Source organism: Grammomys surdaster, unplaced genomic scaffold, assembly GCF_004785775.1.
Source record: "Grammomys surdaster isolate TR1022 unplaced genomic scaffold, NIH_TR_1.0 350, whole genome shotgun sequence".
In the NCBI taxonomy this organism is placed as follows: domain Eukaryota; kingdom Metazoa; phylum Chordata; class Mammalia; order Rodentia; family Muridae; genus Grammomys; species Grammomys surdaster.
In genome coordinates, this window is record NW_021604769.1 from 322,231 (window position 1) to 335,264 (window position 13,034).

Here is a 13,034-nt window from a genome sequence, read left to right on the forward strand (position 1 = left end):
TCTATATCTATATCTATATCTATATCTATATCTATATCTATATCTATGTTGACTGCTTTTTGATTTTCTGAATATTAATTAATAAAAACTCAATACATATTTATGAAGTGCTTTCTTGCTAAGAACGAGGCTGCATTAGGGCAGGGAACAAAAGCAGGGGACTGAGCTTCCTTAAGCCTAACGGTTCTGGGGTCACAAAGGTATATCTATATATCCTAAATATAACCGGTTCATTCCATATAATGCTATGTGTATATATATGTTTTTAGGGCTAAACATGGGGCACTAGACTGTTGTGCTTTTTCCTGGGGAAGATTACCTTTTCTGCTATCAGGTTTCCTCAGCTTCTTATAATACTCCATGTAAGATTGAGGCCTCGTGGGCTTTTCCCTGTCCAATTTGGCATGATTATTGGTATTATTCTTATTTAAAGTACATTTGGGTAGTCATGTTGATGAGACTTTACAGGTTTAGCTTCTGGTGTTAGTAGGAAACATAATTTCACAGAAAGCTACTGGATCCTCTGGCTCTTGAATTCTTTCTGCCCCCATTTCCTGGAACATTTCATGAACCTTAGATGTGGAAGTGTTTCATATATATTTTCATTGGGCTCTGCACTCTACAGTTGGATTGGTTGTGATTTTCTGTGTTTGTTTTTGTCTGATGACCAGTAAAGAGTACATATATCTGCATATATAATGATAAATATGTGCAGATTGTTGTTAGGGATTATGCTAGTTTGGTAAATTAGTGGTTCCACATTATACTCAAATAATCATGAGTTAACTAACACTGAGTAGTTTTCCAGTACCAAGTATGTTTTCCCTTTTGTTGAGTGAGTCTTAAGTCCAATTATTTACATCCCAGTGGCTGCTCAACCTCCAGGTCCCTCCCATACTGAGTCCCTCCCCAATATTCCTCTCCTTCCCATATGAGAGGATGGGGACCTAGGATATCTGACCCTGGCTCATCAAGTCTCTGCATGATTAGATCCATCCTTTCCCAACGAGGCAGGACAAGGCAGCCCTGTGCTACATATGTGCCAGGAGCCCTGTTGCACCGTTTGTATGATCTTTGGTTATTGGATCAGTCTTTGAGAACTCCTAGGGGTACAGGTTATTTGATACTGTTGGTCTTCCTGTGGTGTTCCTCTCCTCTTCAGAGTTCTTCTCCCACCTCTTCAGTAAGGGACTCCAACATTCTTCCAATGTTTGGCTGTGGGTATCTGCATCTGTTTTGATCAGCTACTGAGTCTCTCAGAATACAGTTATGCAAGGCTCCTGTCTGCAAACATAATGGAGTATCATTTATAATGTCAGGGATTGGTGCTTGCATTTGGGATGGGTCTCAAGTTATTGGTTGTCATTTCCTTCCATTTCTGCTCTTTTCCCTGGATTTTTTTTAGACTGGAAAAATTTGCAGTTGAAAGTTTTCTGGATGGGTTGGTGTCCTTATCACGTCTCTGGGGTTCTTGCCTGGCTATAGGTTCCATTTCTCCACTCTTAGGCATCTGGGCTAAGGTTCCCCACATTGATTCCAGGGAGCTTCCTTCTTCTCAGTTCTCAGGGACTGTCTAGAGATTTGCTATAACTCCCTCTTCCCAGGCATCTGCAGATTCTATTCATTCTCCTGGCCCTCTCTGTCTCTCCTGTCTCTTCTTACACCTGATCACGCCCTCATATTCCTCTTTCTGTCCCCTCCCTACTCACCTCCCTCCCTCCCTCTGCCTCCCATGACTATTTCTTCCCCCTTCTAAGTGCTATTTAATCATTCTCCTTAGGCCTTCCTCCTTGTCTAACTTCTTATGGTCTATAGGGTATGTATCATGGATATTCTGTACTTTATGGCTTATATCCACATATCAGTGAGTACATACCATGTATGTCCTTTTGGGTCAGAGTTTCCTCCCTGAGGAGGAGGAGGAGGAGGAGGAGGAGGAGGAGGAGGAGGAGGAGGAAGAGGAGGAGTTCTAGTTTTATCCATTTGCCTTAAAAATTCATGATGGCATCATTCTTAATAGCTGAATAGTATTCATTGTGTAAATGAACCACATTTTCTGTATTCATTCTTCAGTTCAGGGACATCTGGGTTGCTTCTAGTTTCTGGTTATTTTGAATAAGACTGGCATGAACATGGTGGAGAACATGTCCTTTGGTACAGTGGAGTGTCTTTTGGGTGTATGCCCAGGAGTGGTATAGCTTGGTCTTGAGTTAGAACTATTCTCAGTTTTCTAAGAAACCATTATCTTAATTTCCAGAGTGATTGTACAAGTTTGCAATCATATTTTTGCCAGCATGTCCTTTAGCTTGAGTTTTTGAGGTTAGCTCTTCTGACTGGTATAAGGTAGAATCTTGGGGCTGTTTGATTTTCATTTCCCTGATGACTGAGGATTTTGTCATTTCCTTAATTCTATATTTCCACATTTCTATAAGTGCTTCTTGGCCATTCTAGATTCTTCTGTTGAGAATTCTCTGTTTAGCTCTGTTCTCCATTTTTAAATTGGGTTATGTAGTCTGTTGGGGGTCTATGTTTTTGAGTTCTTTATCATTTTGGATGTTAGTACTTCATTGGAAGTTCTTTTATTGTTCAGGATTGTTTTATCTATCCTGGGATTTTTGTTTTTCCATATGAAGTTGAGAATTGCTCTTTCAGTGTCTATAAAAATTGTGTTGGAATTTTGATGGGAATTGCATTAAATTTGTAGATTGCTTTTGATAGGATGGCCATTGTCACTGCCTTAATTCTACTGATCCGTGAGCATGGGCGATCTTTCCATCTACTAGTATCTTCTTCAATTTATTTCTTCAGGGACTTGAAGATTTTGTCATACAGATCATTCACCTGCTTAGAGTTCCACCAAAGATTTTATATTATTTTTGGTTATTTTGAAGAGTATTGTTTCCCTAATTTAATTCTTGGCCCATTTATCATTTGTATGAAGGAGAGCTACTGATTTCCTTGAGTTAACTTTATGTCCATTTACTTGGCTGAAGTTGTTTATCTGCTGTCAGAGTTCTCTGGTAGAAATTTTGAGGTTGCTTATATATACTATCATATCATCTGCAAATAGTGGTACTTTGACTTCTCCCTTTCTAATTTGTATCTCCTTGATCTCCTTTAGTTGTCTTATTGTTCTGGATAGAACTTGAAGTAGTGTATTTAATAACTATATAGGGAGAGACTGGGAATCCTTGTCTTGTTCGTGATTTTAATTGGATTGCTTTGTTTTTCTTCATTTAATGTGAAGTAACTGGCTTGTCATATACTGTTTTTATTATGTTTTTGTTATGTTTAGGTATGTACCTTGTGTCCCTGGTCTTTCTATGTCTTTTAACACAAAGCAGTGTTGAATTTTGTTGAAGGCTTTTCAGCATCTGATGAAGTGATCATGTAGGTTTGTTTATATAGTGGATTATAATGGATTTTCCTATACTGAACCACCATTGCATTCCTGGGATGAAGGCTACTTGATCCTGGTGAATGATTTTTTTTATGTGTTCTTGGATATCATTTGTAAAATTTTTATTGCATAGTTATGCATTAATGTTCATAAGTTAAATTGGTCTGAAGTTCTCTGTCTTTGCTGAGCCTTTGTGTGGTTTAGGTATCAAGGTAACTGTGGCCTCACAGAATGAATTAGATAGTGTTCCTTCTGTTTCTATTTTGTTAAATAGTTTGAAGATTATTGGTGTTAGGTCTTCTTTGAAAGCCTGATAGAATTCTGCCCTAAAACCATCTCATGATCTGATCCTGAGCTTTCTTTGGGTGGTGGGGCTAGGAGGCTTTTTTGAATGTTTCTATTTGCTTAGGGGTTAAGGGACTGTTTATATAGTTTACCTGATCTTGATTTAACTTTGGTGAGTAGTATCTGTATCGAAAGTCCTCCATTTCATTTAGAGTTTCCAGTTTTATGGAGTACAGGCTTTTGATGTAAGATATAATGATTTTTTAAAATTTCCTTATCTTATGTTGCTATGTCTCCTTACCACAGATTTTACAAAGGGGTAGACCAGACGGAGATATAATATAGTTTCTCAGAGAGCTTTGTGTCTGTAGTGCATAGTGACTCTGAATATGCTGTCACCATCTCTAGAACAGTCATTATGGTTTGACAAAAGAGAAGAGGAAAGATGAGTACCTCTTGTCCATATTTCTTTGGCCAGAATATAGTCATATGAACCCATATTTCAAAACTATATGAAAAATTTAGGGTATTTTTGTATGTTCAGAATGCAAATGGGCTTGGTGAGCAACATTAGATAGAAGCCAATTTTCTAAAATCAGGTGCATTTATCATTTTTTCTTTATTTCTTGTTAATAAAAGGAAAGACTACTAATATGGACAATTACCCAGGGTTGACCACTTGGACCGGATTACGTTCAAGAAGCAAGTACCTGGAGAAATTGATTTTTTCTCTCTCAGAAGACACTGATTACCTGTAGCTCTTTGTCCAGGTTGGGACCTATCTATGTTCAAATGTCAACTGCTATAGCCATTATTGACACAAGAGGAGCTTGATGTGAAGATGGTATGAGAATGATATAAATATAGTACTTATGTGTAAAATTCTCTAAAGCATTAAATGAAAAATTAAAAAGAATCAAACAATGGGTTTCTTCCACCATTACTGCTATTTGTACTTATGACTATGATTCATTACAATTTTCTCTCTCCCTCTCCTCTCTATCCCTCCCCACTTCTCTCTCTCTTACACACACACACACACACACACACACACACACACACACAAAACAGACATAATCTGACTTTTTTACAAATGATTTTTCTTGTCATCTCTTGTCATCTGACTTTTTTACAAATGATTTTTCTTGTCATCTCTTGTCATCATCGATATAATTTTTTATATGGACTAAAATAATTTTTACTGTTTTTAGCATAACATATAGATACTATTTCTGTAGTTTCTTTTTAAAATTAACATATTTTTGATATTTTTTATACATTGACAGTTTTGTACATATATAAATTATTCTAATCACCTACCTGTCCCATCCTCTTTTGCTTCCCTCCTAGTCACACCAACCCTTTCTTTCCTAGAGGTTCTCATTGTACTGTCATCTCTCTTTTTTGTTTTTTTTTTTTGTTTTTGTCCACTTAATTTAACCACAGCTTCCTACATGAGTAGGGAGAAAATATTGACTTTGGAAAATAAGGAACTCACCAGTGCCTACACTACTGAAGACAGTGACTCTAGCTAGTTTCTCTCCATTTCAAATCAATCAACTAACTCAAAGTATAAAAGCTTTTTTTAAAAAAATAATTAATACTTTTAATTACTTTATTGATTCGCATTTCTTCACCTTGTTCTGGAAATAGAACTGAGCACTGTAATTGGTCACTTGGCATCAGAATAGCACATGGAGATTTTTCTTTTAGCAACATTTCCCAAAGGGGTACTCAGGCTTATATGATCTCCTGGAACCACTGTCACTGGAAAGAGAGTTTCTGTGAGAAGACTGTTTTATTTTGAATGATTGCAGGAAATTCTGATTTTAATTTGAATAAAGAAGAAGTGACAGATTATGTGCATGCAAGTAAGTATTACATTTAAGAAGCCAAAGGAAATAGGCCATACATACAGTCAAGGGATAAAATGATTTTTAATGTAATCAATTCACAGTAGAATTCTACTTCATAAAATACAATGAGGTTTTATAGCTGTGATTAAACATAATGGAAAGCTGAAGTCTCTTCACAGAGCTCCCCTTTAGGCTTTAAAAAACATTTTTGGTGAAATTGATAGTTTCATCAGTGCATGGTATATGTTTTTATTATCACAGATTTTATGGAGTTACGGCTGGCCTTCTATGACTAGTAAATACCATTTTGTAGTTAGTTTAATTAGAAACATTATGAGTTAAAATTTTCATGATTGTGGAAACTTTTTTTTTTACTGGTAAGCAGTGTATGAATACGTTTGTTCCTCAAGAGTAGGTCATAAATGTGCATATTTACACACACACACACACACACACACACACACAGACACACACTTTTGAAAACAAGTTCAGTGATGCTGGTATATATGCGTAGGTTGGGTCCATTCACGGGAGCATGGGGACCTATTAGTGCCCTCATCTTCAAAAATCAAATGCTTCTCTAAAATTATCCACTGTCAATGGCTTCTTGGTGCTGGGTGGGGGCTGGATATCATCTACCCCATCTATACAATGATTTTTGTTGGCTTGTTTGTAGGTCAGATTCAGGTAATGACCACTGCTGTGAATACATGAATGCAACAACCATGCCTTGTCCAGAAATTGAAATTTCATGCCACTACTTATCCATAGATTATTACATTCTTTACGCCCTCTGTTATGTTCCCTGAACCTTGGTATTGTTGTGTTGATGTAGATGTCTGTTCAGGACTGGGCATTTAGCCTCTCAATTCTCTGTAGTCCACAGCAAATTCAAGTTTCTCTAACTATGATTGATAGCATCCTAGTTCAATGACAATAAGCAGAAAAATTTACATAACAATTTGAAAGCATGACCATTTAGCAAGATAACAATAGCAGGTCTGCCCTAGTGCCTATGACCTCTGTAGAGATGAACTTCTGACCTGGATTGCAGTATTCCATCCAGCAGGACTTAAATACAATCAGAACAGTGTTTTCTGTCTCCAAATAACAATGCTCTTATGGTACCAGTAAGTATCACAACATTCAGGGTCAATCTCTGGGTAACACAATTGATGTATTTTCTCCTTTAACAGCATGTATAGCACCTTTTGTCACGATCAAAGCCACTTACTAGGAAAGAAACTTATGGGTCAGTTTGAAATTCTTTATACTGTGTTTGAAAAGGTTTCAGTGTTTTCAGCAATAGGTTCTTACTATGTGGTTCTGGTAGCTAATAAATGACAATGACAATAGCCAGTAGTGTTTTAGAAACCATTCAGAACTCCCCAACCAATAACTTATATAGGAAGACATTGAATGACATGAACTGTGATTTCTTTTGAATAACCCATGTTTCTGGAAATGGCATTGTCTATCCATGCAAGATAATTTAACTCAAATATTTTTTTTTAAAAAAGATATATTTTGAAATTAGATTACTAACTAGTAACAAGTAACTTATAGAAACTACTAACTAGCGAGTTTCTTTAAAGCTCTTTCATGCATCCTTAGTATTGTTTAAATCACTCACAGCTCCTCCTTTTATCCATTAATTCTTCAACCTCACCCCTACATAATCCTTTTTCTCTTTTACTACTGTATTTTATTTTTTATTGAAAACAGATCCTTCTCAACACATTCTGACCATGGCTTCCCTTCCCTCTACTCTTCCCACTTTCTCCCCTGCCTTCCCATTGCCACAGATTCACTCCCTCTCTGTTTCCATTCAGGAAAAAGCAAGACTTTGAGAGTTAATTCTTTAACCTTTGGTCTTGTCATTCATTTTGGTTTACATGTGTTTGGTTACTCTTCACTTATTTGCTTTATGTTTGGTTGTGAGGTAGTAGGTACTGATAGGACATTTTATACTTCCTTTTTTGGGTCTCTCTTTACATTGATTCCTCCTATACTCTCAAACTCTCCCTACTCAAGCTTCTCTCCACACAGGATTACATCTTATGACTTGGTTTGCCTATACCTACTAACATTCTTTCTTTAACATACCCCCAAGTGTCCTTTCTGGTTTCTTGTCTTTCAGTTTTGCTTTAAGTTAAGCATGCCAAACAAGTGATTTGAAGCCAGGTTCCACACACAAGAAAGAACATTTGACATTGGGTTTGTAGTCTTGAGATACTTCTTTTTTTCTAGTATTTTACCTAAAAGTTACATAATTTTTTTATAGCTGCATAGTGTTCCATTTGTATGCTATATCTATCTTCTTGTCAATGTATCTTCAATGAGCATCTAATATTATTTCATTTTATGGGTATAGTAAATTGAGTTTTTGTTTGAGATAGGTTCTTACTCTGCAGGCAATGTTGCCTAGCACTCAATAGGTAGCTTAGTTTGGCCTCAAAGTACTGCCTCAGGCTTCCAAGTGGAATACATTCATGAGCCGCTATGCACTACTTAACTTTAAATTATGTATTCTAAGATGCAGTTAGAATAATGCAACATAAAATGAAATAGTTTAAAGGCAAATAGGAGAAATTGACTCATTCATTCAAGCTAGTATTCCCCCATAGACCACAGAATTCCCAAAGAACCCATCCATGTAAGGAAGAACAATGCACAATTCAGATAATTTCCTAGTTTTTATCTGCTAATTTTTATATTTACTTTATTGATAAAGTTGAGTATACTCTGGTTCACTCACCTTGCACATTTACTCCTTGTTTGATCCCATTCTGAAGTTTGTCTCTTCTTCTTATTGGCTGTCCTCCTGTGTACAAGCTTTTTAGTTATGTGAAATCTCACTTGTATTTCTTTCTCTTGTTTCCTGTACTTTTATCATTATAAAAATAATAGGCCTTTCTAAAGTCTTGAAGGGTTCCCCTTGAGTTTTCTTAAATAGCTTTATGGCTTTAGGGCTTTATAGTTAAGTATTTTTCATTAAGAATTTATCTGTGTACTGGATGAGTTTTGGGGGTCAAGATTTAATACTATGCACATGAGATTTTCAATACCACTAATTAAAGAGTTTATTCTTCTTCCAGTGGATACTTCTGGTAAATGTGCTACAGATTAGTTGACTATACAGGTATGGATGTAACTCTGGAATCTGAAGTCTCTTTTGTTCAGTTGCAGATAATATTCAATACCATTAGCAATTTCAGAAATAAAAGCAAAAGTCTCCATTTCACCTTAGTTAGAATGGTTAATATAAAATGTTTTGATCTACTTAATATGTAACAAATACCAGTATAGGTGTTAAGTAAAATTACTGACATACACTGTTACTAGGAATGTAACTAAGTATTTCTATTATAGAGAATAGTATGGAAATTCTTCAGAAAACTATAAAAGAATCTGTCTTAAGATCCAATATTTCCTCTCCTGTATATATACCCACAGAAAATACATGACGGCATGTATATAGTCAAAAGTAGAAATTAAAAAAAATTCATCTTAAATGTAAAATAGTTACTAATGAGTTTATGTAGGAGGGTTGGAGAGAAGGAGCCTTATTTGATTAGTTAACAATATGTGTGATTGTTGAAATAACATATTGTGTAATATGTGTAATTGTTATGTATAATTAATAAATGCTAATAAAGCCAAAATGAAATAGTAAAAAGAAAAGATTTGCCAAAGGGGCTCAAAATGAATCTAGTTAGTTTGATAAAGAAAAGTTAGATATCACATTCCAGAAAAATCAGAATTCTTATCAATAAATCTTATTTTAATTAAATTAGTCTTTGTTTTTGTCCTGTCTTAACTTGGTCTAATAAATCATTCTCTAATAAATTGTCCTCCTGGTCCTTGAGAACTAATTTCACTGTCTTGGGAAAACCAAGCTTAAGGCACTATGCATTTTAGAGTGTATAATTATATCTTACTACTCTATATCTGCTGGTATTTGGGTGTAGCATATAGCAGCCATGAAAAGTAGTTAATAATTATAGTGTAGAAATGTGAATAAAGCCATTTAAAAATCTTTTATTTTTTGCTTTTGAAGACATAAAGAAAAGTAAATAGCACTTTCCAGGTATCACCATCAGTTATTCTAATTACTTTCTTTTGTTTCTGAAACTATTAATATCTTAAGATATCCAAAGAAAAGAATAAAAGATTTTAAATAAAAAGAGAACACACAATTTCATAAAGATAGAGAATTAAGAAGAAAATCTAAGTGACATTCACTATTAACTATTTTGTAATTAACCTCTCTGGGCAACATGTGGATAATTTGGCATTCGTAAAAATGAGACCAATTCAGTATGTATATATTTCATAATAAATGACATTTGTGGGCCAATGTTTTTACTTGGCAGTTTGTAGAATGACATGTAATGGAGAAACTAGTAAAAATTTTAAATGTAATTAAATCTTTTCACAGAAAGCACCATAAATACCTAAAATCATGGATGAGGAAAATGTTACTGAAGTGACAGAATTCATCCTTTTAGGATTCACAGGAGATTCGGTGTTGCAGCAGGTGCTCTTTTTCATCTTCCTCACCATTTACATCATCAGTCTGCTAGGGAATATCACCCTGATTTCTCTCATCTGTGCTGATTCCCGACTCCACACACCCATGTATTTCTTCATTGGAAACTTGTCATTCCTGGATCTCTGGTATTCCTCTGTCTATGCCCCCAAAATCCTGATAACATGCATCTCTGAAGACAAGAGCATCTCCTTTGCTGGATGCCTGGCTCAGTTCTTCTTCTCTGCTGGGCTGGCCTACAGTGAATGTTACCTACTGGCTGCCATGGCTTATGATCGTTATGTGGCCATCTCCAACCCCTTGCTTTACTCCCAGGCTATGTCCCCAAGGTTATGTGGCAGTCTTGTTGCAGCATCCTACCTTGGTGGCTTTGCAAACTCCACCATTATCACGAGTGAGACATTCACTCTGAGCTTCTGTCGAGACAATATCATCGATGACTTCTTCTGTGATCTGCCTCCTCTTGTGAAGTTGGCGTGTGACGTGAAAGAGAGCTACCAGGCTGTGCTCTATTTCATATTGGCTTCTAATGTCGTCACTCCCACTGTGCTTATTTTGGCTTCCTACCTCTTCATCATTGCAGCTATCCTGAAGATCCGCACCACCCAGGGCCGCCTCAAGGCCTTCTCTACATGTGGTTCCCACCTGACAGCTGTCACTTTGTACTATGGTTCAATTCTCTTCATTTACTCCCGGCCAAGCACGAGTTATGCTCTGGAGAGGGACAAAGTGGTTTCAGTGTTCTACACTGTAGTGATTCCAATGCTGAACCCCTTGATCTACAGTTTACGAAATAAAGATGTCAAGGATGCCTTGAGGAAAATGTTAGACACATTCAAGTTGCCTTGAAGGAAAAAACAGGCAAAGCATTTTAAAAGTGTTTATCATCATGCAATTGTTCTTAGCTTGTATAGAAATAAGTATACTAGGGATAAAAGGTAATGTCTTAGTGTACATACAGAGGTCTGTGTTTTCTACATGATAAACTGTATTTCTTGAGACAATTGGATATTATTAACTTGTTTGTAAAATTAAAACAATTCTTTTTCCTATCTAATAGCCTATCTTTTTCAATTATTTTAAAAATTTTCATATTTTAATAATTATTCAAATATATGTATGGAATAAATTGTCATCGTATTCAACACTTTAATGACACAAATATATTTGTGTTTGTTTGTTTGTTTATGCTGTATGTTTCTGTGTGTGTTTGTGTGTGTATGTGTGTTAGTGCCAGCAGCACAATAATGCCAAGGTGTGCAGCTGGAGGTCAGTGACAAACTCTGTTTCCATCTTTTTTGAAATAGGCTTTTCCTGTTGCTCACTACTATGTAAAACAGACTGTATGTGCACAGGTTTGTTTTCTCAGCTTCTCACTTTATTACAGGAACAGAAGTATCTAGAACATATGCTTTGGTTTATGTGATATCTGAGAATTTAAATTCGGATCCTATTTACTTACTCAACTTTCTTCCTAACCGTATTTATTATTTAATTATCACACTAAGATAGGGTTTCATTTTGGCCTTTTCAGTCAATTGTTTTCTCCATTCTCTTTCCTCTTTCTCCCTATCTCTCTGACACCTCTTGTGTTCTTCCCTGAAGATCTATGTCTACTTTCATTGATAGTGTATTCTTTCCTTCTTCCATACCTCTATTTTATCCTTCCCTTCAGATTTCAAACCTTATTCTCATGCTTGTGTGTGTGTGTGTGTGTGTGTGTGTGTGTGTGTGTGTGTGTAGGCATGAACATTGCTATTGAAAGCTGGAATTCACATATGGGAGAACATGCAACATTTATTTTTCTGAGGTTAGGTTACTTTAGGTTACTTTACTTCAAATAATACTTTCCAGATGCATCCAACTTTCTGTAGATTCCATCTTTCCTCACAACTAAACAGAATTTTATTATACACACACACACACACACACACACACACACACCCCTACACCTACACATGAATATACTACATGCTTATAATAGACCTGATAACAATTTGAAATTCATCTGTTGTTTATATTGGGGCATTCTGTGGTATAATTATACAGCAAAATCTTAGTAAGACAGAATAAGTGAATTGTTTTTGCTTCATTGCCTCTGCTATGCTCTACAGTTATGATAGAAGCATGTGTTAGTTTCAATCTCCTGAACTCATATTTGAAATCGATTGATATAACGTTTCCACAGAGATTTCTTTCTTTTTTAATGTTTAAATATATTTATCTATTCATTTTGCATCTATGTATGTGCCGTACAAATGCTTATGTATGCCACATATGTACAGAAGCCCATGAAGAACAGAACATCAAATCCACTGGACTTTGTAGGGGTCAAAAAATACTTATAAATTCATGAGAAACTGCAAGTATGAGGTAGAAACTTTGTGTAATATCTAGTGGCCCATTTTCTTTTCTTTTTTATTAATTGTTTTATTTATTAACATTTCAAATGTCCACCTTCCTAGTCTCTCCACCATGAACTCCTCATCTCCTCCCCCTCCTCTTTGACTCTAAGAAGGTGCTCTCTCATCCACTCACTCACTCCCCTCTCAATCCTCTAGCATCTTCCTTCTCTAGGGTATCAAGCCTCCACAGGACCAAATGCTTCCCTTCCCACTGATGCCAGATAAGGCAGTCCTCTGCTACATATGTAGCAGGAGCCATGACCAGCCTAAGTATATAGTCTTTGGTTGGTGGCTTAGTCCCTGGGAGCTCTGAGGGAGTTGTTATTAAAGTTGTTCTTCCTATGGGGTTGCAATCCCCCTCAGCTCCTTCAGTCTTTCCCATAACTCTTCAATTGGGGTCCCTGGGCTCCAGTCAATGTTTAACTGGCTGTGAGTATCTGCATCTGTATCTGTATCTGTATCTGTATCTGCATCTGCATCTGCATCTGCATCTGCATCTGCATCTGCATCTGCATCTGCATCTGCATCTGCATCTG

The 13,034-nt window shown here is 36.2% G+C and overlaps 1 protein-coding gene across 1 annotated transcript; it reads left to right on the plus strand.

Moving 5' to 3' along the window:
* The first annotated feature begins 5,477 nt into the window (after positions 1-5,477).
* Positions 5,478-10,942, plus strand: LOC114631059 (olfactory receptor 1013-like). The gene is made up of 2 exons (XM_028779363.1): positions 5,478-5,556; positions 9,983-10,942. The coding sequence occupies exon 2, from the start codon at positions 10,007-10,009 to the stop codon at positions 10,940-10,942; it is 936 nt and encodes a 311-aa protein (XP_028635196.1). The 5' UTR covers positions 5,478-5,556; positions 9,983-10,006.
* Positions 10,943-13,034: the final 2,092 nt, after the last annotated feature.